The sequence below is a fragment of the Canis lupus genome, chromosome X, assembly GCF_003254725.2.
Source record: "Canis lupus dingo isolate Sandy chromosome X, ASM325472v2, whole genome shotgun sequence".
NCBI classification, from domain to species: Eukaryota; Metazoa; Chordata; class Mammalia; order Carnivora; family Canidae; genus Canis; species Canis lupus.
In genome coordinates, this window is record NC_064281.1 from 60,239,504 (window position 1) to 60,266,486 (window position 26,983).

At 36.4% G+C, this 26,983-nt stretch overlaps 1 protein-coding gene across 13 annotated transcripts in view; it reads left to right on the forward strand.

Annotated features, from left to right (window-relative positions):
• The window catches only part of ATP7A (ATPase copper transporting alpha), a 154,045-nt gene that overhangs the window by 19,918 nt on the left and 107,144 nt on the right, over positions 1-26,983 (forward strand). For 2 of the 13 annotated variants that reach the window (XM_049107384.1, XM_049107385.1), the window contains exons 1-2: positions 25,045-25,186; positions 25,574-25,714. In XM_049107384.1, coding sequence (XP_048963341.1) covers positions 25,184-25,186; positions 25,574-25,714 — 144 coding nt within the window. In that variant the 5' untranslated portion in view covers positions 25,045-25,183. Of the gene's footprint in view, positions 1-287; positions 374-3,306; positions 3,342-22,855; positions 22,918-25,044; positions 25,187-25,573; positions 25,715-26,983 lie in introns of those variants that run through there. The other 11 variants (XM_025466250.3, XM_049107382.1, XM_025466244.2 and 8 more) reach the window with 10 other exon arrangements.

Genomic DNA, 26,983 nt, shown 5'->3' on the forward strand with positions numbered 1-26,983 from the left:
GTGGCTCAGGGGTTGAGCATCTGCCTTCTGCTCAGGGCGTGATCCCGGGGTCCTGGGATCGAGTCCCACATCTGGCTCCCCACAGGGAGCCTGCTTCTCCCTCTGCCTATGTCTCTGCCTTTCTCTCTGTGTCTCTCATGAATAAATAAATGAAATCTTAAAAAAACCCCAAAACCCAGTTCATGTGCACTGATGGCTTACTGTATATGAAGGACTGTACTAAGCAATTTGCATAGATTGTTTCATTTTATTCTTACAGCAATGTTTTAATAATTTTTATTTTTCAGCTGTGGAAAACTGAAGCTTAAAGAGACAAATTAACAGGTCCAGGGCTTTAAATTCAGCAAATGACAGAGCCAGGATTCAAACCAAGGTAGACTGATTCTGGAACACGTGCTCTTAAATACTTATATTTTATAGATTTGTCCAAGGTAACTCTTTTTTATAAACAATAATAGCAAAAAAAAAACCACCCTACAATTAATAGCTAACTTTTATAGAGATTCAAAGTATTCTAAGCATTACTAGGTCTTCACAGTATCAGTGAACTTACCTATATCATGAAACCTCAAGATGAGAAAAGCAGCACATTTGAGTGAACAAGTTTCTAGTGCTATGATTTTATCACCCCAAGTTGGAAATTTCATTCATATGAACTAAAATGCGTAAGTTACTTCAGCACAAAGCCAGAGCCAGGATTTGACATGAGGTCATTTGATTTTAGATTAGAGCTGTTATCTACTCCATTGCAAAGTAAAATTACATGTAGCTTATCTTTGTTCAATGTATTGTGGGAAACCAATGTAGTGAAATTACATTCAACAATCCCCAAGGAATGTTTGTTAAATTATTTGTAATTCTTAAAACTTAAAAAATTTTAAACATAAAAGCTGAAGAGAGAGTTATTCTTCAGAGATTTAGAGGTAGTACAGGGGAATGGTCTACAGTTAGAGCTCTGGGATTGGATTGTCTGGTAGCTTCTACTCATCTTCACTCCTTGATTTACTGACTCAAGTATGACCTTGAACAGGCAACTTTGCCCTCCAAGCCTCAGCTCTTTTTATTGTGAAGGAAGCGGGGATGCCCGGGTGGTTGAGCATCTGCCTTTGGCTCAGGCTCAGGCTCAGGGCGTGATCCCGGAGTTCCAGGATCGAGTCCCACATTGGTCTCCCTGCGAGGAGCCTGCCTCTCCCTCTGCCTGTGTCTCTGCCTCTCTCTCTCCCTGTGTCTCTCATGAATGAATAAATAAAATCTTTTTTTTTTAAAAGAAAGAAGCGTAGTATACTATCTGCCTTATGAGTATGAGGACTAAAAGAGACAACTTTTCTACATGGCTCATTTTGTCTATTTTTCATCTTGGAAAAGAATCTTCATTCATCTTTCATGGATCCAAAGTGAACCTTTGGCTCTGTTGCATTGGTTTCAGTACTGCTTGAAGTGTTTTAACAAATATGTATGAGCTTTGGAACATAGACATCCCTGACATATTGTTGCTTGGTTGCAGTTTTTCCTTTTTATTATGGTAAAGTTATATTATTATGGTAACAAAATTTTACCATTTTAACCATTTTCTAAGTGTCAGGTTAGTGGCATTAAGTAAATTCATGTTGTTATGCAACCATCATCACCATCTGTCTCTTGAACTTTTCTAGTATTCCCAGACTGAAACTCTGTACCCATTAAACAATATTAGTGGCAGTTTTTGTTTATTTGTTCTCAGCCTTTGTGACTGAGGCTGCTAATTAGGAGAACTGTTACTCCATACAAAAAGACATGAACAAAGAAATGTGATTAGAAATCTATATTATCCTAAAAGCACAATCCATACATGAAAAAATGGTTATTTGGACTTTATTAAAATTAAAATTTTTTGTCATATGAAAGAAAATGCAAAGACAAGTCACAGATGGGGAGAAAATATTTGCAAATAACATTTCTGATGAAAAATTGTAGGTTTTAAAATTTAAAACCCTCAAATTTCAAAATTCAACAATTAGAAAATAACCCGATAATAAAATGGGCAAAAGCTCTGAATAGACACTTCATCTAGAAGACATACAAATAAGCAAATAAAGTAAATGCAAATTAGGCTGATGCAAATGAAAACCGTTAGAGAAATGTAAATTAAATCCACAGTGATGATTGTAACATGTACAATCTGATTCAGGATGTTGATAGTGGAGAAGGTTGATTGTACATGGGAGGGGAAGAGTATATGGGAAATCTTATACTTTCTGTTCAATTTTGCTGTGAACCTAACAGTGCTTTAAAAAATACTTTAAAACATTATAGTGAGATACCATTATACACCTATGTCAAAACAAAACAAAGCTGCAATACCAAGTGTTAGCAAGACAGAACAACTGGAACTTTCAGATATTGCTAGTGGGAATGAAAAATAGTACAGCTACTTTAGAAGAGAGTTTGCTAGTTTTTTAATGAAATTAAACATATATTTGCCATATGATTCAGCAATTCTTCTAGCTTTCTAAGTGAAATGAAACCTATGTTCATGTAAAAACCTATATCTGAATATTTAGAGCAGCATTATTAAGTATTAATCACTAAAATCTAGAAGCAACCCAGTTATTTCAACTGATGGATAAACAGGTTGTTCTATACCTATACTGTGAAATACTACCCCATGACAAAAGAGGAACTGCCTGTTGATTCATGCAATATCAGGTGAATCTTAGTATGTATTTAAGTGAAAGAAGCCAGATTCAAAAGGCTTATGTAGCCTTATGTGATTCCACTTATATGACAATCTGAAAAAGCCAAAGTATAAAGAAGAAAACAGATCAGTGGGTGCCAGGATTCAGGGAAGTGTTGGCTATAAAGGGATAGCATGAGGGAATTTTGGAAGTGGTTCTCACATCCTTCCCACCCCCAACCTCTGTTGCCAACTCTCACCAAAGTAACAGGCATGTAGTGAGGGTTAAATACATTCTGGTCTGTCAACTCTCATAAGTAGAAATAAAGGCAACTAATTATTCCCCTCCCCCGAAATCTGTATTATCAACTTGGTAGCATATAAAGTGCAATTCACCTAATGAAAGTAAATGCAACTTTATTAACTGTAATGTCATATGGAAAGTCATAGAAGTGCCTTTTTCATTTAAAAAATGGGGAATTCTATGTTAAAACCAAAAGCCTTCTCATTTCATTGGAATTTGCTGATCATATCAGATGAACTTTTACTACTGCTTGATCATTCAGTAAACCATATGGGTAAGTTAATGATAAATGTTATAAGCAAACTACTTGAGCTCCTCAGATTGTTACAGAAAAGCTTTTATCTTGCAGTACAGGCAGCCCAGGATGGAAGGTGCTAAAATAAGGTAAATGCTTTCCTTTTGTAAGTATCTTAAAGTTTAAATGTTAGAGGGAACAAGATATTTTTCCAGAGAATGTTTTCTTTTTTTCAAGTTTATTTAAATTCCAGTTAACATACTTTGTAATATTAGTTTCAGGTGTAGGGGGTTTAGTTATTCATCACTTAAATACAACAGCCAGTGCTCATCACAAATACCCTCCTTAATACCCATAACCCATTTAACTCATGCTCCCACTCACCTCCCCCTCCACTAACCCTCAGTTTGTTCTCTGTAGTTGAGTCTGTTTTCTGGTTTGGCTCTCTTTCTTTCCCATATGTTCATCTGTTTTGTTTCTTAAATTCCACGTATAAGTGAAATCCTATGGTATTTGTTTTTCTTATTTTGCTTAGCATAATACTCTCTGGCTCCATCCATGTCATTGAAATTTTCAAAAGGCTCATTCATTTTTAGTGCCTTTTAAAAAATATTAAAAAAAATTTAAGTAATCTCTACATCCAACATGAGGCTGGAAATCACAACCCCAAGGACAAGAGTTGCACTCTCTTCCTACTGAGCCAGCCAAGTGCCCCTATTTTAATATCGTTTTAAAAATAAATTTAAATCTTCTCATAAACATCAGGTATCATACAACTAACTCTTCCAGATCAGAGAGTGGCACTTTTTCTAAGTTCATTTTTTTTAAAAAAAGATTTTATTTATTTATTCATGAGAGACACAGAGAGAAACAGACACAGGTGGAGGGAGAAGCAGGCCCCATGCAGAGAGCCCGATGTGGGACTCGATCCTGGGACTCCAGGATCACGCGCTGAGCCGAAGGCAGACACCCAACTGGCAAGCCACCCAGGCATCCCTAAGCTCATTTTTTAAATCAAAGGTAATATGTATGTTCATAGTGATAAAATGTTACAATACAAAAGTGAAAAGTAAAATTTTCTGACTTCCCAGCCCCCTTCTCTAAGAAACTGTTAGCAGATTCTTGTATACTCCTCAAAAATTTTCAGTGCATTTTCAAGCCTATGTAATGCCTCTTTTTTTTTCTCTTTTGCACATGGGATCATACTCTGTATGATCATAATATAATATATATGCATATATAATATGTATATTACTATATATGTATGTACACACTATTTTGCAGTTTCCATCTTCCATTTAACATATCTTGTACATCTTATATCAAGAAATATTGACCTACCTTATTTTTTAAATGGTTGTATGATATTTCATTGTGTGAATATGCTGTATTTTATTTAAATTAATTCCTTTTTGATTAATATTTAGGTTTTCGGTTCTGTGTTATAATAATAAACTGCTTCAATGAATATTCTTGTGTGTATATATATATGTATACATATACGTGTATATATCTTTTTAAAAATATTTGATTTATTTATTCATGAGAGACACACAGAGAGAGGCAGAGAGAGAAGGAGGATCCGTGCAAGGAGCCCGATGCGGGAATTGATCCCAGGATCCCGGGATCACAATCTGAACCAAAGGCAGATGCTCAACTGCTGAGCCACCCAGGCGTCCCTATATCTTTTTTTAGAAAGATTTTATTTATTTATTCATGAGAGACACAGAGAGAGGCAGAGACATAGGCAGAGGGAGAGCAGGCTCTCTGCAGGGAGCCTAATGCGGGACTCGATCCCAAGACCCCAGGATCACAACCTGAGCCAAAGGCCGATGGTCAACCACTGAGCCACCCAGGTTTCCCTTCTTGTATATATATCTTTATGAGCATATCTTTTATATAAAATTACTAGAAGTGGAGTTGCTAGGTTATAGGGCATATACATTAAATATTTTGATAAATAGTGCCAAAATGGCCCCCAGAAAAGTTGTACAAATATATACTTCCAGTAACATATATAAAAGTGGTTAATAGTTTTTAAGACTTTTGATAACATACTGCCAACTTTTGTTCAGAAAGCTACCATTTGGGCAGCCCAGGTGGCTCAGCGGTTTAATGCTGCCTTCAGCCCAGGGCATTATCCTGGAGACCCAGGAGGATCGAGTCCCACGTTGGGCTCCCTGCATGGAGCCTGCTTCTCCCTCTGCCTGTGTTTCTGCGTCTCTCTCTGTGTCTCTCATGAATAAATAAATAAAATCTTTAAAAAAAAATAGAAAGCTACCATTTCATGCTCCCACTAACAGTGTAGGAGTGTGTCCATTTAACCACACTTACACCAGATGTTATTAAAATTCTTTTTAAGCTTTGTCAGTCTGTTATGTGAAAAATGATTATCTGCTTATTTTTATCTTCCATGAGTGAGACTTTATGACCATTTGTATTTTTTCATTTATGAGTTGCCTGCTTATTTCCACTGTGCATTTTTTCTTTTGGGTGCTCATCTTTTTGTTATAGATGTGTAAGAGATATTTGTATACTAAAGATATTAATCACTTGCCTATCATATATATTGCTAGTCCATTTTTATAATTTGTTATTTATCTTTTATCTGTGCTTTTTTCCCTATGCAGAAGGTTTTATTTTTTATGTCCTTGCCTTTGGTATCATGCTTAAAAAAGGCTTTCTCTATCACAACATTATACTAATTTTTGCTTATAATTTCTTTCAGTAGCTTTTGTATTTCACATTTAAATTTGCAATGCATCTAAAATTTAGTTTAGATATATAACAGGAAACTAACTTTATTTTTTTCTAAAATGATTAACCACTTGTCCCAATGCTATTTGTTAAGTGAGCCACTGTTTCTTCACCTACTTGAAATGCTGTGTTGGGGTACCTGGCTGACTCAGTCCATGGAGCATGGGACTCTTGATCTCAGAGTTGTGAGTTTGAACCCTATATTGGGTGTAGAGATTACTTAAAAAATAAAATCCTAATAAAAAAAGGAAATGCTGTCTCTATTTTATATATAGTGATATATGGAAAGTCATATTTTAGTGTGTAAATATATACATATACATACTTTCCCCTTACCATTCTTTCACAATTTGTGCGTTCTTAGATGTTTATTCTTTATTCTTTCATATCAACCTTAGGATCATTGTGTCAGATTTTACTTACCTCAAAATCCCACTGATTCTCTTAAATGTATAGATTAATTTGGGTAGAATTAACTTGTTTTCACAATATCTTCATACGCATTAAGTTTATTACTAAGTCTTAAATTTTTTTTCAGGGAGATATTGAGGTGCTATATGAATAGGATTTTTTTAAAGGATTTTATTTATTCATTCATGAGAGACAGAGAGAGGCAGAGACACAGGCAGAGGGAAAAGCAGGCTCCATGCAGGGAGCCCGATGTGGGACTCAATCCCGGGTCTCCAGGATTACACCCTGGGCTGAAGGCAGCCCTAAACCACTGAGCAACCCGGGCTGCCCTACATGCTATTTTAAACTAAATATAAAATATCTTTATATGAGATACCTTAAAGATTATGAGAATAAATTATTATATTTCTCTGCTTATTAATTAAGCTTATTTTATTAAGAGAATTTGTTTCTCTGAGAACAATGTCAATTTATAAGTCCAAGGATTGGAAATGATGTGACAAGGTAGCAATCCAGGTCTTTCATTCAGCCTTTTGAGTAGGAAGAATGGTCAGAAAAGTGATTTATCAGTTTTACTGTTTTTAGGGAAGTTGAAATGAGCATAATATCTTGATTATCAAGGCAGCATAACTCTAAAGTTATTTTGCCCAAGGCAGATTTATTGCTGTTGCTTGTTCTTGAGTCTGAAAAAGAGATTCTCTGAACTCCAAACCACCGTATTATCTCCTAATGTCAAAATCTTCGTTTAACATGCAAGACTCTATAATTGCTTATTCAGAGCTTTTTTTTTTTTAAAGATTTTATTTATTCATGAAAGACACACAGAGAGAGGCAGAGACATAGGCAGAAGGAGAAGCAGGCTCCCTGTGGGGAGCCTGATGCGGGACTGGATCCCAGGACCCCAGGATCATGCCCTGAGCCGAAGGCAGATACTCAACCGCTAAGCCACCCAGGTGTCCCTATTCATAGGGTTTAGTGTAACTTATGTGTCTTATTCCTAATTTGATAGACTTTCTATATTACTAATTTTGGAGAAGATTCAATTAATTTGGTTATAGAAATTTTGCAAATTCCTTTGTCCCAAATTTATTCCTAAAGTCAGATTATTAGGAGATGCTGTGTGTTTTCCTAGTTATTCCAAAGATTCCAATCAGGCAGTTTAGAAACTGGTTTGTTCATCTTTCTCTTGAGGCTTTGTATAATTTCCTGATTACAGGTGGATTTTCCTAGGTTTTTAAAACTAATTGTAGTGAGATTTTTTTTATTGCTGCTGTTTATTTTAAACTCCCCTTCTGTGACTAAGGAAATTATATCTCAGTTTTTCTTTTCACTTCTCTTTCCAATTTAAGATTACAGAATCATATTCTGCTCATTGTTTTCATGCCCAGCACTAAAAGAATTCCTTTCTGTAGGTTTTCTATCAGTCTGCTCATATTCCTCTTTTCCTCATTTCCTTTATTTTTTGCAATCTCTTTTTTTTGGTCATCCTTAACCTTTGCTTGTTTTTAAAAATAAGAACTGTATGTGACTTTCTTCCTCTTTTGTATTTGAAAAAAAAGCTATCTGCAAATGTCTAAGCTCTAGGAAAAAAAATATATGCATCCATTTCCAGCAAAGAAAATATGTTTGGAAATTTTAGTCTTTTATTTATTATATTTTTCTGAATACTAAAGTATTACATGCTTATTTTCATGAAATTATAATAATAATATGGAAGTATATAAAGTAAAAAAAAGTCACCCCTTCAAAGGGTAATTATTTTTAATAGTTTGTATCTTTCTAAACTTTTTTCTATTCATTGATACGCTTTCATCATTTTCAGTTGAATCAAGACAGATTTAGCTCATTCTTTAACAGCTGTGTAGTCTTCTATAGTATGAATGCATCACAGTTTATCTATTTCTGTATTGACAGACATTTAGAGAGTCTCCAAGTTTTGACCGTTTTAACTACTTATCCTATAGCCTTCTACATCTGTATATTTTGTAGTTTAGATTCTTTTGTGTACAATTGCTGGGTCATATCTTGATAGGTATTGCAAAATTGCCCTCCAAAAAAGGCCATAATGATTTGCACTTCACTGACAGTATGGTAGAATATTTTTCTGCACCCTTGACCATATTGAATAGATACATTGGTCTTTCTTTTTTTATTTTATTTTATTTATTTACTTGAGAAAGAGCGAGAGTGCATGAGTGGGAGGGAGGAGGAGAGGGAGAGGGAGAAGCAGGCTCCCCGCTGAGCAGAACCTGGGGATCACGACCTGAGCCAAAGGCAGATGCTCAACCACTGAGCCACCCAGGTGCCCCTAGTAATGTTTTTTTATAAAATTAATAATACACTTGAAAAGTTTGGTCAAACCGAGTTGTTATTTTCAGCCTCACCAAACTTTTATTATTTACAGTTTTCTTATTCTTAATCAGTTATAGCGAATATAAAATAAATGCTTTTTCTACTTACTCTCTATAATGATTAAATACCGACAGTTGCTTTTATTTTTCATAGATATTTGATGTTTCTTCATCATGGTTTGTAGCACTGTTTTGTCTTATTTTTTTAAAAACACTTGCTTTTTTTTGCAGGTTTTATTTATTTATTCATGAGAGAGAGAGAAAAAGAGAGAGAAAGAGAGAGAGAGAGAGAGAAAGAGAGGCAGAGACATAGATAGAGATGCAGGCTACATGCAGGAAGCCCGATGTGGGACTCGATCCCGGGACTCCAGGATCACGCCCTGGACCAAAGGCAGGCGCTAAGCCGCTGAGCCACCCACGTGTCCCTGTTTTGTCTTAGAACTAAAATTGTAAGGTGGATTTTTCCTTATGAAGAAAGTGATGTCATTGCAAGCAGTCTGTTATTTACCTACAGATTGTATCTGACAAGCTTGAGTTAGATCATTATTTTGACAGGGGGGAAAATCATACCAAACAGTCTTCTTAGAATCTGAGTGAGTGCTACAGCAATACCATATTATACTATAATATGGTTGAAAAGTATCTGACACATTTCATTGTCAGATAGTTGAATCCTACTACCCTCTACTTTTCTGGGATAACAATGGTGTTGTCTGAGGCAATGAAAATTTTTATCTGTACTAAAAACATGTTTTTCCCTCTAGTCTGTTATTGACATTGCAGCAGATGCTCAGCCCCTGGTGGAAAGGCACCTAGTAACTTGAGGACTATTTCTCAGTTTGGTTAGAACCTGTCCTTACCTGTGTACATTGAAAGATATCAGTACTTCTCAAGCATTTTCCCCACCCTACCCCCAAACCTTTGGCTGGTTTTATTTTATGCATTTTGCAAACACTGCCTTATTTATTCATTTGAGGCTATTGTTAGGTCTGGACTTCAGCCTGAATTGTCTATATAAGGGTGAATAAGCCTGAGTGTTAGCTCCCTTAATTTTAAAAGGAGACTATCACTCTATTTTATGGAAGAATTGAGAAATTCATGTATATGATGGTTTTGTCAACTATTCAGTGTTACAAGAAATTGAAACATCTATATTGTTATTATAAGGACAGCTCTTTTGTAGCAAGGCAATAATTAGCCCAGGAGTCACAAAAATGACCAACAAGACACATTAACTTTTCTCAATTTGAATGTTCTATTTTGTTCTTTATTTGACCTTATTAATATGTCTTAAGTATTGACTCCTAATCTTTTGGGAATGGTCAACTTATGTTTTGAAAACGTGCTTGTCTACTCCAGCAGTTTCATCTAGAATATTTATCCTCTATTTATATAATGACAATTGTCTGATGGAAGAGATTAGGTACTTGGTATTTTGAAAATAGGTTAAAGTGTGAGATCAATTTTCATTTTAAAGGCTTACACAATTTTTTAAAGATTTATTTATTTATTCATGAGGGACACAGAGGCAGAGACATAGGCGGAGGGAGAAGCAGGCTCCTTGCAGGGAACCCGATGTGGGACTTGATCCCAGAACTCCAGGATCACGCCCTTAGCCAAAGGCAGACGCTCAACCACTGAGCCACCCAGGTGTCCCATAAAGGCTTACACAATTTAAACGAAAGAGGTGCCCTGGGTGGCGCAGCGGTTTGGCGCCTGCCTTTGGCTCAGGGCGCGATCCTGGAGACCCGGGATCGAATCCCACGTGGGGCTCCCGGTGCATGGAGCCTGCTTCTCCCTCTGCCTGTGTCTCTGCCTCTCTCTCTCTCTCTCTCTCAATCTGTGTGTGACTATCGTAAATAAATAAAAAAAAATTTAAAAAAAAAAAAAGAAAAAAAAGAAAGAGGTGCCATTATATAAGACAATAGAGAAGTTAATGTTTTCCCTTTTTGTTTGCAATTTAGAGTTGGTAGTAATTTTATCTTGCTGTTTTTTTGTTGTAAGTAAGCTGTAGGCTTGAACTCATGACCTCAGGATCAACAGTTGCATGCTCTGTAGACTAAGCAACCAAGTGCCCCTAGAGGTGATAGTGATTTTAAATAAAAGCAAATGGGTAGGAAACAATTAAATAGATTTGGAAATATTATATAGATACCTTGAAGGCAGCTGGTTTAATGTTTGCACAGCTAGAAATCATCAGTTTGTTTAACAACATCGAGATTGTTTTTATAAAATGGTATAATAGGGGGATTTGGGCTGTTTATATGTTTATCATTAGTCTCACATTGAATTATTTCAAATTTAGTAACACTTCTCTTAATTTCTGCACATTCCCTTTATTTTTCTTCTTTATTTCCCCCTAAAATAAGCTGGCTTTTTAGAAATGTTTTTTCCTCAGCTTTATTGAGGTATGATTGACAAATAAGAATTATATATATTTAAAGTGTGTAATATGATGTTTTGATATACCTATACATTGTGATTACCACAGTCAAGCTAATTAATCATCACCCCACAGTTACCTTTTTTGTTTTTTGAGAACAATTAAGATCTCTCTTAGCAAATTTCAAGTATACAATATTTTTAGTCATAGTTACCATGCTGTAAATCTCCAGATATTAATCCTATATAACTGAAACTTTCTACCTTTTAAAAAGAGTTTTTATTCAAATTCCAGTTGGTTAACATACAGTGTAATATTAATTTCAGCTGTACAATATAGATTCAACACTTATATATAACACCCAGCGCTCATTACAAAAAGTGCCCTTCTTAATCCCTGTCACCTGTTTAACCCATCCCTTCACCTAGTTCCGCTCTGGTAAGCATCAGTTTTTCTCTAGTACCCACTATTTTAAATTTTGTTTAAAGAAATGTTGCCCTTTTATGTAAAGTGCCCTTTTTAAAAAAAGATTTATTCATTTAGAGTGGGAAATATCAGAAAGGGAGACAGACCATGAGAGACTCCTAACTCTGGGAAACGAACAAGGGGTAGTGGAAGGGGAGGTGGGGTTGGGGTGACTAGGTGAGGGGCACTGAGGGGGGGCACTTGATGGGATGAGCACTGGGTGTTATACTATATGTTGGTAAATAGAACTCCAATAAAAAATATATACAAAAAAAGTCTGTTCCTTTTTTTAAAGATTTTATTTATTTATTCATGAGAGACACACAGAGAGAGAGGCAGAGACATAGGCAGAGGGAGAAGCAGGCTCCATGCAGAGACCCCGACGCTGGACTCAATCCCGGGTCTCCAGGATCACGCCCTGGGCTGAAGGCAGCGCTAAACCGCTGAGCCACCCAGACTGCCCCTCTTTTTTTGTTTCTTAAATTCACATATGAGTGAAATCATTTGTCTTTATCTGACTTATTTCACTTAGAATAATACTCTCTAGCTCCATCCATGTCATTGCAAATGGCAAGATTTCATTTTTTTATGGCTGAATAATATCAGGGAGCCTGATGTGGTACTCAAACCCAGGTCTCCAGGATCACGCCCTGAGCCGAAGGCAGAAGCTCAACCACTCAGCCACCCAGGCGTCCCTATTTTTAAGTTTTTGAGAAACCTCCATACTGTTTTCCAGATTGGCTGCATTGTTTGCATTTCCGCCAAAAGTTTCTCCACATCCTTGCCAACTCCTGTTGTTTCTTGTGTTAATTTTAGCCATTCTGACTGGTGTGAGGTGATATCAAATTGTAGTTTTGATTTCTATTTCCCTGATAATGAGTGAGAAACTTTGTACCGTTGATCAACACTTCTTCATCTCCTCCACTGCACCCCCCTCCAGGCCCTGGTCATCACCCTTCTAGTCTCTACTTATGAGTTTGACATTTTTTAGATTCCACATATAAGTGAGATCATGCAGTTTTTCTCTGTGTCTGGCTTATTTTACTTAGCATAATGCCTACCAAGTTCATTCATTTATTTTCCTTTTAAAAATTCTTACAATAAAAGAATTTAGGTCAACAGAGTATAGAAAGCCCTGTAAGATAAGTGTGTGTCTACTACACAGCCTAAGAAGTTAAACATTACATATATAGTTGAAATTCCTCTTTGTGCTCTAGTTGCATCCCTTCCTCCCTCCCCAAACTTCTGAATTTGACATTTGTTATTCCCATGCACATTTTTATATTTTGACTAACATTACTACATATGTATGCATACAGAAACAATATATGGTATTGTTTTATGTTTCTAGACTTTTGTGTCCTTGTGAAAATTTTTATTGCCTCAACTATGTTAATTAGATTTATCCACGCTGCTGCTTATACTTCTAGTTTCTCAAGCTCAAGAGTGGATTTCTTTTTTTTAAAGATTTATTTATTTTTGAGAGCGAGCAGGTGTGAGCGGGGTTAGGGGCAGGGGGAGAGGGAGAAATAATTTCAGGCAGACTCCCTGTTGAGTACAGAGCCCCATGCAGAGCTCTGTTTCAAGACCCGGAGATCATGACTTGAGCAGAGATCAAGTCAGATACCCAACTGACTGAGCCACCCAGACACCCCTGTGAATGGATTTCTTGTTTTTTAAGGATGTTTAGTGGTATCCCTGGCCACTGCCCACTAGATGCCAGTAGCATCTCCTCCTATTCCCCAGTTGTGATAACCAAAAGTGTCTCCAGACTTTGCCAGATGTCCTTTTCGTGGTAAAATCTCCCCTTCTCCCAGCAAGAACCATGTTTTAGTTCATTATTTTAACTACTGTATCATTCTCCATTATATATATATTTTCCACCACCTATTTTTCCATTTTCTAGTTGACAGACATTTCCAAAGTTTTAACTATTAGGAACACTATTGCAATGAGCATTCTTGTTCATGTTTCCTCTGCACATGTGTGGGGTGATATGCTTAGGAGTGAAAATGTTAAGTTGTAGTATATGCATATCTTCAACTCTACCAGATATCACCAAACAGGTTCCCTAATGGTTGTACTAATTTACATTCTCCAGCAGCTGAATAGGAAAGATCTTGTTGCTTCACATCCTCACTGACACTTGGTATTGCCAGATTTTGAAATTTTTATCTACGTGATGGATGTAAATGATATTCATTGTGGTTTTAATTTGCATTTACTTAATTACAATTTATTAATGCAGAAACCATTCCAAAATTATGAAGGCTAATTATTTTAGGGGGCTTAAAAATGATATTTGAGCTTCTGTGATCAGCTTTAAGAAGTGGTTTTGAGCAGACTCCATATATATGTATCATGTTTGTATTCAACTCATTCAGTTTCTGTTTCTAAAACCAGAGATGATGATCTAGTCATAATGCTGTTCTTCCTCTTAGAAAATGTTTCTAATGGTGATTACCATGTGTGTTTAGGGAGTGGCTCAAAATATTTTAATAACCAGAAGTTATTTCCCTCAGTGTTGTTGGATGCTGTTGTTCTAAGAGTTACTTCATTCCTAATAGCCGCATGTCAGATTTGTTCTTTGATATTGTGATCTCCCAGAAGCCTACGTGTTTTTCCATACCATATGAAATTGTTTATGTTCCTACTCTGTTTTCTGAGTCATTTTGCTAAGTACAGTAGGAGGTTATAAAATATGTTCCTGACTTTGTACCTATCATTGAGACATTTAAAATTCAAAAGGGGGACGTAGCATATGTGACAAAATCAATTAGTTATACATATAGGAGTAGTATGAGGGAGATGGAATTCTTCTGAGCTTTTGTGTGTAAAGGACAATTTGAGTAGAATTTTGAAGAGAAAATGCAGGTGAATTATGAAGGCAGGAGGAAATACATATTTTCATAGATGATTTAACATGTTTGAATTAGGATTTAGGCAGAAATGTGGCTATATTAATGTAATTTTCATTTGTGCTCAGAAATTCTCTCTTCAATACATACTTCCAGGTGAATTATCCAGTTACTTTATTTTTTTTAAGATTTTAGTTATTTATTCATGAGAGACACAGAGAGAGAGGCAGAGACATAGGCAGAGGGAGAAGCAGGCTCCCTGCACGGAGCCCGAGGTGGGACTTGACTCCAGGACCCTAGGGCCCCAGGATCACGACCTGAACCAAAGGCAAACACCCAACCACTGAGCCACCCAGGTGTCCCTATCCAGTTACGTTAAAAGTGCCTTTCTATTTAAGTTTCTCTCAGTTCCTCAGTAAGCCTGAGAGATGCTCCAGTACTTTGGTCTGGGACATACCCTATTAGAAAACCGTATTTCAGTATTACATTTCTAAATAACCAGATAAACTAGCTTTCATCTGATGAATGTATTATAGTCTAAAAGTTTGTTACCAATTCTGTTTGAACTTGACATTTTCCCATAAAACAATTTAGTTTTGGTAGTATGCCTAGATCAACCTTCAAAAGCCCCATTTGACCCATAACATATCTGAGTTACATAGTACTAAGTCTAAGTGTTCTGTCCTAGAGGCAGGCATCCATGTGCTACAAGAGGAAAGAGAAAGGGTCTCCTTTATAAGGCAGAGGACTGACACTAGACAACATTTTGATAGGATCATTTGTTTTAGATGTTACTCTGCTTCCCTTTTTATACCCATTACTGCTAGGGAGAGTGACCCTCTCCCTAGCCCCTGATGCCTTTATGTTGGCCTTAAGTACCTCACCTTTGGACGTTTCACCTGGGCCCATGAATTCCCTTCATCTGAGGTATCATTTGTTCACAATTACCTGCTTTTCCTGTCCCATCTGGGCTTCATAGTTATTAGGGGATATAATTCTAGCTATGAGTCTCTTAAACTATCAAAGAGGAGTTTGTATTTTATTTTATTTTTTAAGATTTTATTTATTTATTCATGAGAGACACACACAGAGAGAGAGACATAGGCAGAGAGAGAAGTAGGTTCCATGCATGGAGCCCAATGTGGGACTCGATCCTGGGACTCCAGAATCAGGCCCTGGGCTGAAGGCAGATGCCCAACCGATGAGCGTCCAGGCATCCGTGGAGTTTGTGTTTTAAAAAGAGGATAGAGTGTCTCTTAAGATAAGTGACCTGGATTCTTTAAAAAGTCAGTCCATGGGGGACTAGGGATAGGAGAGGGGCAGTTTTAGATTAAATGAGACTAAAACAAACACAACCAAATTCAGTGTGTGAACTTTGTCTGGATCTTGATTTGGGAAAAATAAAAGTTATAAAAGATGCTCTTGGGACATTTGGGAAAACATAAATAGAGAATTTGTATTCAATGATGTACAATCATTAATTTTCTTAGCTTTGATAAAGTATTGTGGTTATGCGAGAGTTCTTTTTCTTTGGAAATGCATGCTGGAGTATTATGATTTCTGAAATTTACATTCAAATAGTTTAGAAAAATAAGACAAATATAGCAAAATGTTAACCATTGTTGAATTTATGCAGAGGATATGCAGGTAGATGTTCATTGTACTATTACAGCTTTTTTGTATGGTTGAAATTTTTTATAATAAAAGTTTGGGGAAAAGGGAATATATGCATTAATATAACTTTTAAATCTTGAATAATCATAATAGTAAATTCAGGCAATGTGGAAAATTTTTTTCATCTACAGTAGCTAGTTATAGCTCCTCTAAACTAATTCAGATCTCCTACTTCCCTTATTTCACTTATCATTTATTCAAAGGTTCAGATTTTATCTTATTGGCAGCAGCTGCTCTGGCTAGAGAAAGGCAGACAGAGTTTCATAAGGCAGTGACAACTTATATTTACATGTAGATTTGTAAATCATAGATATCAGAATGTGAAAATCTTTGGCAGTGTGCTTCATTAGAGATCATGATTTTTCTTATTTTTTTCTTTTTTTTAATGTGTATTGTTGTTTTATATTTTTATAAATTTATTTTTTTATTGGTGTTCAATTTGCCATCATATAGAATAACATCCAGTGCTCATCCCATCAAGTGCCCCCCTCAGTGCACGTCACCCAGTCACCCCCACCCCCCGCCCACCTCCCCTTCCACCACCCCTAGTTTGTTTCCCAGAGTTAGGAGTCTCTCATGTTTTATTTATTTATTTATGATAGGCATACAGTGAGAGAGAGAGAGAGAGGCAGAGACACAGGCAGAGGGAGAAGCAGGCTCCATGCACCGGGAGCCCGACGTGGGATTCGATCCCGGGTCTCCAGGATCGGCGCCCTGGGCCAAAGGCAGGCGCCAAACCGCTGCGCCACCCAGGGATCCCAAGTCTCTCATGTTCTGTCTCCCTTTCTGATATTTCCCACTCATTTTTTCTCCTTTCCCCTTTATTCCTTTTCACTATTTTTTATATTCCCAAAATGAGTGAGACCATATAATGTTTGTCCTTCCCCTATTGACTTATTTCACTCAGCATAATACCCTCCAGTTCCATCCACATCGAAGCAAATGGTGGGTATTTATCGTTTCTAATGGCTGAGTAATATTCCATTGTATCCATAAACCACATCTTCTTTATCCATTCATCTTTTGATGGACACTGAGGCTCCTTCCACAGTTTGGCTATTGTGGACATTGCTGCTATAAACATCAGGGTGCAGGTGTCCCGGCGTTTCATTGCATCTGCATCTTTGGGGTAAATCCCCAACAGTGCAATTGCTGGGTCGTAGGGCAGATCTATTTTTAACTCTTTGAGGAACTTCCACACAGTTTTCCAGAGTGGCTGCACCAGTTCACATTCACACCAACAGTGCAGGAGGGTTCCCCTTTCTCCACATCCTCTCCAACATTTGTTGTTTTTGGTCTTGTTAATTTTCCTCATTCTCACTGGTGTGAGGTGGTATCTCATTGTGGTTTTGATTTTTTTTTTTACCTTGAATACAGGCTTCTTCAGGTCATTAAAAATTAGGCAAAATGTATTCCTTTATATTGAATAAATATTGTAAGTCCATGTAAAAATAGATAATAATTTAATACTGGTTTCATAAGAAGTAGTAGTGGACACAACTGAATTGTTACCTATCACATTTGTAATAGCTTTAGCCATAACTTACTTTATTTATTTATTTATTTATTTATTTTATGATAGTCACAGAGAGAGAGAGAGAGAGGCAGAGACATAGGCAGAGGGAGAAGCAGGCTCCATGCACTGGGAGCCCAATGTGGGATTCGATCCCAGGTCTCCAGGATTGCGCCCTGGGCCAAAGGCAGGCGCCAAACTGCTGCGCCACCCAGGGATCCCTAGCCATAACTTTAAAAGTGAATAACATGGGGGTGCCTGGCTGGCTTAGTCAGTAGAGCATGTGACTCTTGATCAGGGTTGAGTTTGAGCCCCACATTGGGTGTAGAGATTACAAAAAGAAAAATAAACTTAAAAAAATAAAAGTAAATAACACAAGGCTTCCAGTTGTGGAATGAGTAAGTGATAGTGATGAAAGATATAGTATAGGGAATACAGTCGATGGTATTGAATAGTGTTGTATGGTGACAGATGGTAGCTGCACTTGTGGTGAGCATAGCATAATACATAGACCTGTTGAATCACTATATTGTATACCGGAAGTTAATGTAACATTGTATGTTAACTATACTTCAATAAAAATAAATATAAAGAATAAAATAACACAAGTAGACTAATTTATGAATCAATTTCCGATAAGTCATACCATATAATTATTCCATAATTAATGCTAGTTGAATGAAATTAAGACAGAATGGTGAGCTTAGTGATGAATTTTTCTTTCAGCTTTTCTTTTTTAGAAAACAGATTTATTTATTTATCTTTAGAGGGAAAGCATACAAGTGGGGGGATGGAGAGAGGGACAGGGAAGGTAAGAGAATCTCAAGCAGACTCCTTGCTGAGTGTGGAGCCCGAAGCAGGGCTTGATCTCATGACCCTGAGATCATGACCTGAGCTGAATCAACAGTCAGTTGCTTAACGAACTGAGCCACCCAGGTACCCCTCTTTCAGCTTTTCTAAGTTTTTACATTTTAAAAATGAATATATAGAAAATAGTATGAATGAAGGTTCCTCAAAAAATTAAAAATGGGACTACCATGTTATCCAGCATTTCCTTTTTTTTAAATAATAAATTTATTTTTTATTGGTGTTCAATTTGCCAACATACAGAATAACACCCAGTGCTCATCACATCAAGTGCCCCCCTCAGTGCCTGTCACCCATTCACCCCTACCTCCCGCCCACCTCCCCTTCCACCACCCCTAGTTCGTTTCCCAGAGTTAGGAGTCTTCGTGTTCTGTCTCCCTTTCTGATATTTCCTACCCATTTCTTCTCCCTTCCCTTCTATTCTCTTTCACTATTATTTGTATTCCCCAAATGAATGAGACCATATAATGTTTGTCCTCCGATTGACTTATTTCACTTAGCATAATACCCTCCAGTTCCATCCACATCGAAGCAAATGGTGGGTATTTGTCGTTTCTAATGGCTGAGTAATATTCCATTGTATACATAAACCACATCTTCTTTATCCATTCATCTTTCGATGGACACTGAGGCTCCTTCCACAGTTTGGCTATTGTGGACATTGCTGCTATAAACATCAGGGTGCAGGTGTCCCGGCGTTTCTTTGCATCTGCATCTTTGGGGTAAATCCCCAGCAGTGCAATTGCTGGGTCGTAGGGCAGGTCTATTCTTAACTCTTTGAGAAACCTCCACACAGTCTTCCAGAGTGGCTGCACCAGTTCACATTCCCACCAACAGTGTAAGAGGGTTCCCTTTTCTCGGCATCCTCTCCATCATTTGTGGTTTCCTGCCTTGTTAATGTTCACTATTCTCACTGGCGTGAGGTGGTATCTCATTGTGGTTTTGATTTGTATTTCCCTGATGGCAAGTGATGCAGAGCATTTTCTCATGTGCATGTTGGCCATGTCTATGTCTTCCTCTGTGAGATTTCTCTTCATGTCTTTTGCCCATTTCATGATTGGATTGTTTGTTTCTTTGGTGTTGAGTTTAAGAAGTTCTTTATACATCTTGGAAACTAGCCCTTTATCTGATAGGTAATTTGCAAATATCTTCTCCCATTCTGTAGGTTGTCTTTTAGTTTTGTATCCAGCATTTCCATTTCTGGGTATTTATAAAAAAAATGAAATCACTGTCTGAAAGATGTCTGCACCCATATTCATTGCAGCACTATTTACAATAGCTAAGGCATGGAAACAACCTAAGTGTCTTTCGATGGATAAACGGTCAAAGAAAATGTGGTGTATATGTACATACATTATTCAGCCATTAAAAAGAAGGAAATTCTGTCACTTGTAACAATATGGATTGAGGGCATTATGCTAAATGAAGTATGTCAGAGAAAGGCAAATTAGTATGTAAACTCATTTATATGTATAATCTGAAAAAAGCAAACTCCTACAGAACAGATTGTTGAGTTTTCAGAGGTGAGTGTTGGAGATGGGTGAAATGGGTGAAGGTGGTCGAAAGATATAAATGTTCAGTTATAAGATAAATAAGTTCTGGGTATATGATGTACAACATGGTAACTATAGTTAACAGTACTACATTGTGTATTTGAAAGTTGCTAAGAGAGATCTTAAAGGTTTTTATCATAAGAAGAAAAATTTAACCACATGGTGATAAGTGCTAAATAAACTTACGGTGGTAATCATTTCACAGTATACATATATATCAAATCATTTTGTTGTACACCTAAAACTAATATAATGCTATATATAAGCTATATCTCAGTTAAAAAATGATTAGAGGCAACAACAACAACAACAACAAAATAGATACATTGGACTTCATCAAAATTAAAAACTTTTGGGCACCAAAGGACTCTATCAAGAAGGTGAAAAGATAACCCACAGAATAGGGGAAAATATTTGGAAATCATATATGTGATTAGAGATTAATATCTAGAATATATAAAGAAATCCTGCAACTCAACAACAAAAAAAAAACAAAAAGCCCAATTAAAAAATTTGGGTAAAGGACTCATGTAGAGATTTCTCCAAAAAAGATATACAAATAGCCAATAAGCACATGAAAAGATATTAAGTATCAGGGAAATGCAAATCAAAACCACAATGAGATATCACTTAACATTTACTAGAATGGCTAAAATAAAAAACCAGATAATAACAAGTGTTTATATGAGGAGCTAGAGAAATTAGGACCCTTATATGCTGCTAGTAGGAATGTAAAATGGTACAGCTGCTTTGGAGAGCAATATGGCAGTTCCTCAGTTGAAACATAGTTATAGGACCCAGCAATTCCACTCTTACCCAAGAGAAATGAAAACACAAAAATTTGTACATAAATATTTATAGCAGCCTTATTCTCGGTAACCAAAAGATAGGGACAACTTAAATTCCCATCAGTTGGTGAATGGATAAACAAAATGTGATATATCCTTATATAATTCAGTCATGAAAAGGAATGAAGTACTGATACATGCTACGACATGAATGAACCTTGAAAACATTATGCTAAGTGAAAGAAGCCAGTCACATATTGTATGATTTCATTCATATGAAATGTCCAAAAGAGAAAAATCTATACAGACACAAAGATTAATTGTTGCCTGGCAGTGGGTTAGAGGCTTAGGAAATGGGAGGGTGATAATTAAAGGGTATCAGGCTTTTTAAGGTGAAAGAAATATTGTAAAATTGATTGTAGTAATGGTTGCAAATATCTGTGAATGTAACACCTACTGAATTCTACACATTAAGTGTGTGAATTATATGCGAACTTTATTTCAGTAAAGCTGTTTAAAAAAATGGTGCTGGGAGAACTTGACATCACACGTAAAAGAATGTAACTTGGATCCCTACTATACATCATGTACAACAATTAACTCAAAGTTGATTTATTTATTTATTTTTTTTTCAAAGTTGATTTAAAGACTTAAATATAGGAGCTGAAACTACCAAACTCTTAGAACATAGAAGTAAATATTCATGGCTTTCAGTGTAGCAGTCGTTTCTTACATAGGACACCAAAAGCACAAGCAACAAAAGACAAAATTGATAAATTTGGCTTCACAAAAAATAAGTATTTTTTGCTTCAAAAGATGCCATCAAGCAAGTGAAAACAATGAAGTACAGATACATTCCACACATTGTTAAACCTTAAAAATATTATGCTAAGGGAAAGAGTTCCAGACACAGAAAGCCACATATTGAATTAATCCCTTTTTATGAAATTGTCAGGATGGACAAATCCATAGAGATAGGAAGTAGATTCATTTTTGCCAGTAGCTGTAAAGGGACCAAGGAGTGACTGCTGATGGGTATGGAGTTTTTTTTGAAGGTAATGAAAATGTTCTGCAATTACATAGTCATTATTGTTGCATATCCTTGTGAAATTACTAAAAAGCACTGATTTGTACATCTTAGGGTGAATTTTATAGTGTTCGAATTATATCTCAAAAAAAGAACATGTATAATGAAAAATATGTGCTGAAAATGAATTAACATTTGAAAAAAATTATCCCCAAAGGACTTCTGTGGTTTTGGATATTTGGAAATTATATTGGTCCAGTTGTTCAAAGCTCCAACGAAATCAAAGAAATAAGAAGAGTCCATTTAACTTGCTTTGTTAGGAGCAGAGGATGTGGGTCAGCAGCAGTTTCTGTTTGTTTCTCTGAACTTAGCAAAGCTAGGATGATGTAGTAATTGTTTTTATACCACTCAGAATAAATTTATTCCAAGAGATGTTTCAGTTTAAATAGTTTTTCCTAGGGGCACCTGGGGTGGCTCGGTGGTTGAGCGTCTGCCTTTGGCTCAGGTCGTGATCCCGGAGACCTGGGATCGAGTCCTGCATCAGGCTCCCCACAGGGAGCCTGCTTCTCTCTCTGCCTATGTCTCTGCCTCTCTCTCTGTCTCTCTCATTAATAAATATACAAAATGCAAAAGCTTCCCCAACCACCCAGTCTCTTTCCCTCTCTGGAGTTAACTAATGTTACTGATATAATATTTATGAGTCCTTCCAAAGATCCTTTTACATAGTGTTTTGATTTTTAAAATTACTGCCCTCTTGTAGTTTGGTGTTTTTAAAGAAACTACTTTTGGGGCAAAATAGAGTCAATGTAAATCATGGTATTTGTATAATACCTTTTGAGTTCTGTAGTTGGCCATTGTTAATTTTGACAAATAAGTCTAAGAGAAATACTTTGTCTCTAATTTTTTATTATGGTCACACAACAAGATCTTTATCCCAGGTCATGGAGACCCTAATGAATATTGGATTAATTTTATTGGACCTAAGACTTTTTTTTTTATTTGTACTTCAATTTCAGGTGATAGCATCTCATGATAACTGGTTATTTCCTGTTCTTCTTTTCCCTCATCACTGGTTTGGGTAAGTTTTACTTCAGTATTTCTCTTCTCCCTCTTATTTTTTTTTAAGATTTTATTTATTTATTCATAGAGACACAGCTAGAGAGAGAGAGGCAGAGACACAGGCAGAGGGAGAAGCAGGCACCATGCAGCCTATGTGGGACTCCATCCCGGGTCTCCAGGATCACACCCTGGGCTGCAGGCGGCGCTAAACCGCTGTGCCACTCTTTTCCCTCTTAGACAAAATGGTCCTTTCTACATAATTTATAATCTTTGCAAAACTTTTTGTTGCAAATCTATATAATTTGCAAGTTCTGTACATTGAGCTAATATATTCTTCCAAATAAAATTTTTCTTCCATAATTAAACACTTTCTTTTTTAAAAAAGATTTTATTTTATTTATTTATTCATGAGAGACACAGAGAGAGAGGCAGAGACATAGATAGAGGGAGAGGCAGACTCCTCACAGGGAGCCTGATGTGGGACTCAATCCCTGGACCCTGGATCATGACCTGAGCCAAAGGCAGACACCCAACTGCTCAGCCACCCAAGCGTCCTGTAATTAAACATTTTCTAATTAAACCCTCTAATTTACCTAAACATGAATAATTTCTAGTGCTCTAAGAGAGGCCCCTAGATCTTTTTTTTTAAATTTTTATTTATTTATGATAGTCACACACAGAGAGAGAGAGAGAGAGGCAGAGACACAGGCAGAGGGAGAAGCAGGCTCCATGCACCGGGAGCCCGACATGGGATTCGATCCCGGGTCTCCAGGATCGCGCCGTGGGCCAAAGGCAGGTGCCAAACCGCTGCGCCACCCAGGGATCCCGGCCCCTAGATCTATATTGGGAAGTCTCTGGTTTTATTCCTGAATAATTTCTTAAGCCTGATTCTAGCTGCTTTTATCATAATCATTTTATATAATCCATTAAAGAAAATAGTTTTAAAGAAATATGTTCTTAGTTTTTTTTCTTTTCTTGTAATTTTCATTTATCTTCCTTGCTCTCTATTGGCATAATTTAATTTTCTTTATTCTCTTTCTCCCTCTACTATTTTGGAAGCTATATATTCTATTTCTAGTCTCCTACTAAGTACCTTTAAATTTTTAACATGTATTGTTAACAAAATCTAAGGTTTATTTCTTTTTATACATTCCAAACAAGACCAGGGATCTCAGAATGCCTGAGCTATAAACGCCCATCCCTATTATTGTTTTTTATTATTTCAGGTACATTGTTCCTTTGTGTGTGTGTGTGTGTGTGTGTTTGAATAGATAATACATCTTCATGGTACAAAATTTAGAAGATACAGAAGAAACTAGATCTTAATTGTTCTCACCACAAAAAATGAAATGATTAAGTGATAGGATAGAGGTGTTAGCTAATGGTTTTAATCCTACAAACCAACAATCCTACAAACCAACACATTGTACACCTTAAACTTACACAATGTTTTGTCAATTATGTCTCAACTTTAAAAAGAGATGCAAAAGGTCATATACTGAAATTTTTTCTCCCATTCTTATCCCCTAACCACTTAGTTCCCCTCACCAGAGGAAAACACTGTTTTCATGGGATATATTAGGTTCATCTATATGAAATTGGCAGTATTTGACTATTTTGATACACAACAATGGCAACTTCACATGGTTCAAACTAACATCAGTGGGAAAAAAAAGATTGCTGCATTCATGGAATTTTCATTCTAGTGGGACATATATTAGTTAATTATTGCAGTGTAACAAATTACCTAAAAATGTAATGGCTTGAAAGAACAAACACTTATTATCTTATAGTTTTTGTGAGTCATAAGTTTGGGAGTGGTTTTGCTGAGTGGTTCTGGCTTAGGATATCTCATGAAATTGTAGTAAGTATGTGGACTGGAGCTTCAGGCATCTAAAGGCTTAATTAAGTCTGAAGTATCAGCTTCTAAAATGGTTCACTCATCTGGTTGTTGGCAGGAGGCCTCAATTTCTTGCCACATGAACATCTCCCTAAGGCTACTTGAGTGTCCTTATGATGTAGAAGATGGCTTCCTCTAGATCGGGTCATTCAGGGAAGAGGACAAGGAGGAATCCACAGTGACTCCCTCCTCCCCCAGTGCCTTTCATAATCTACTCTTGGAAGTCATACCTTGTCTATTCCACCATATTCTGTTTGGAAACAAGTTACTGAACACAGGCCACATTCAAGGGGAAAGGATTTAAATTCCACCTCTTGAAAGGAGTAATGAAGACTTTGTGAGCATCTTTTAAAACTGCCACAGGAAAACAGATAATAAGCAACAAATGGTAACTAAATTATAGACTGTATTAGAAGATAATAAGTTCTATAAAAAGACAAAATATAGCAGATGTAAGGGGAATCAGAGTGTATTTGTGTAGAAGGGATGTGTATTGCAATTTTAAGCAGGGCGTCGGTGTAAAACTCATTAAGGGGATTAGATTTGAGTAAAGACTTGAAAGAGATGAGGAAGTTAACTAAGCAGGTATCTGGAAGAAAGTCTATTCCAAGGGAATAGCTAAATCAGTGGTCTTGAGGGGAGAGTAAAATGAGATGAGAGACAAGAATGCTGACAACATTTTATTAGTAGAATATTTTCAGTTGAGAAGGTGGGGGAAAAGTTGAGGAAGGATTATTTCCATGGCTGAAATTAGTGAGTTCATTTTTTCTAATAGGAATGTAAAGAAGAAATCAAGATGGATCGAAGTATGAGTGTGGATTCGGTCACCATCTCTGTGGAGGGGATAACATGTGATTCCTGTGTTTGGACCATTGAGCAGCAGATTGGAAATCTGAATGGTGTATATCATATTAAAGTAAGTTTGTCTTTGGAAATCAGTGAAGTCAAATGTTGTTGACTGGAATTCTAGAAAATTGCTTCTAACACTGAGATTGAAGCAGACACACTGACATGTTTGATAATAAAAACTGAGAAGATTAATATATTTTCTTTGCCCCTTTAACTTTTTTTATAAAAAAATACAAAATTATATATTTTTTTCAACTTAAAACATCTGAAAATGGAATCTTGACATTATTATGGTTGTATATTTATAGATTTTTTTTCTAAGTGTATAGATGCTAATATACTCTTTATTACTCTTAATTTCATACTGAACTAAAATATATGTTTTCAGGTAAAGGGTTGTAGGCTTTCTTCTCTTATATAGTGTGACAATTATGTGAAATAATAATGTAGTCTTCCTTAAGTACATGCATACAAGGTGTAACAGCAATTTTCTAAGCTTTTTTACTTCAATTTTTTAAATGTTTCTAGTTTTTAAAAAATATGTATATATATTTATTTAAGTAACCTATACACCCAACATGGGACTTGAACTCACAACCCCAAGATTAATAGTTACATGCTCTACTAACTGAGTCAGCCAGGTGCCCAGTTCACTCAGTTTTTTAAAAAAGATTTATTTATTTTAGAGAGTGGGTAGGGGTTGGGAGGATGGGTAGAGAGAGAGTGAGAGAGAAACCCAAGCAGACTCCATGCTGAATGTGGAGCCACATGCAGGGCTCCATTTTGTGACCCTGAGATCATAACCTGAGCCGAAACCAAGAGTTAGATGCTTAACTGACTGCACCACCCAGGCACCTCTTCATTTCAATTTTTAATTGCAAAAATAAAATTGACCTCGTCAAACCATCTTAATACTATATATTCTAATTTGTCTATAATGAACCTGAATTGTAACCATTATAAATAGATAAGCTAAATGGCTTTGTTTTACACCTTATAAACACAAGAACCAAAGTCCAAAAGTCAATATAAAACTACCCTACAAGGAATATAATGATGCCATCCCCCCTCATATCTTAAAAAAAAAATTTGGAATGTTTCCCATGTTCATTTTTTTGACATAGACATATGTTAAAGCTACAAAGGCTCTTACATAATGAATTCAATAATCTAACCTCTTCATGCGATCTGAAGAGAAACCAGAGCGTAACCTCTTCATTTTACAGATTAGCAAATGGAAGCTGAGATTAATGAGGTGACCTGTGCTAAATTACAGTTACCTATTACGAAAGCAAAACTAGAACTCAAGTTCTGTGATTCCTGGGCCAGTGTTTTC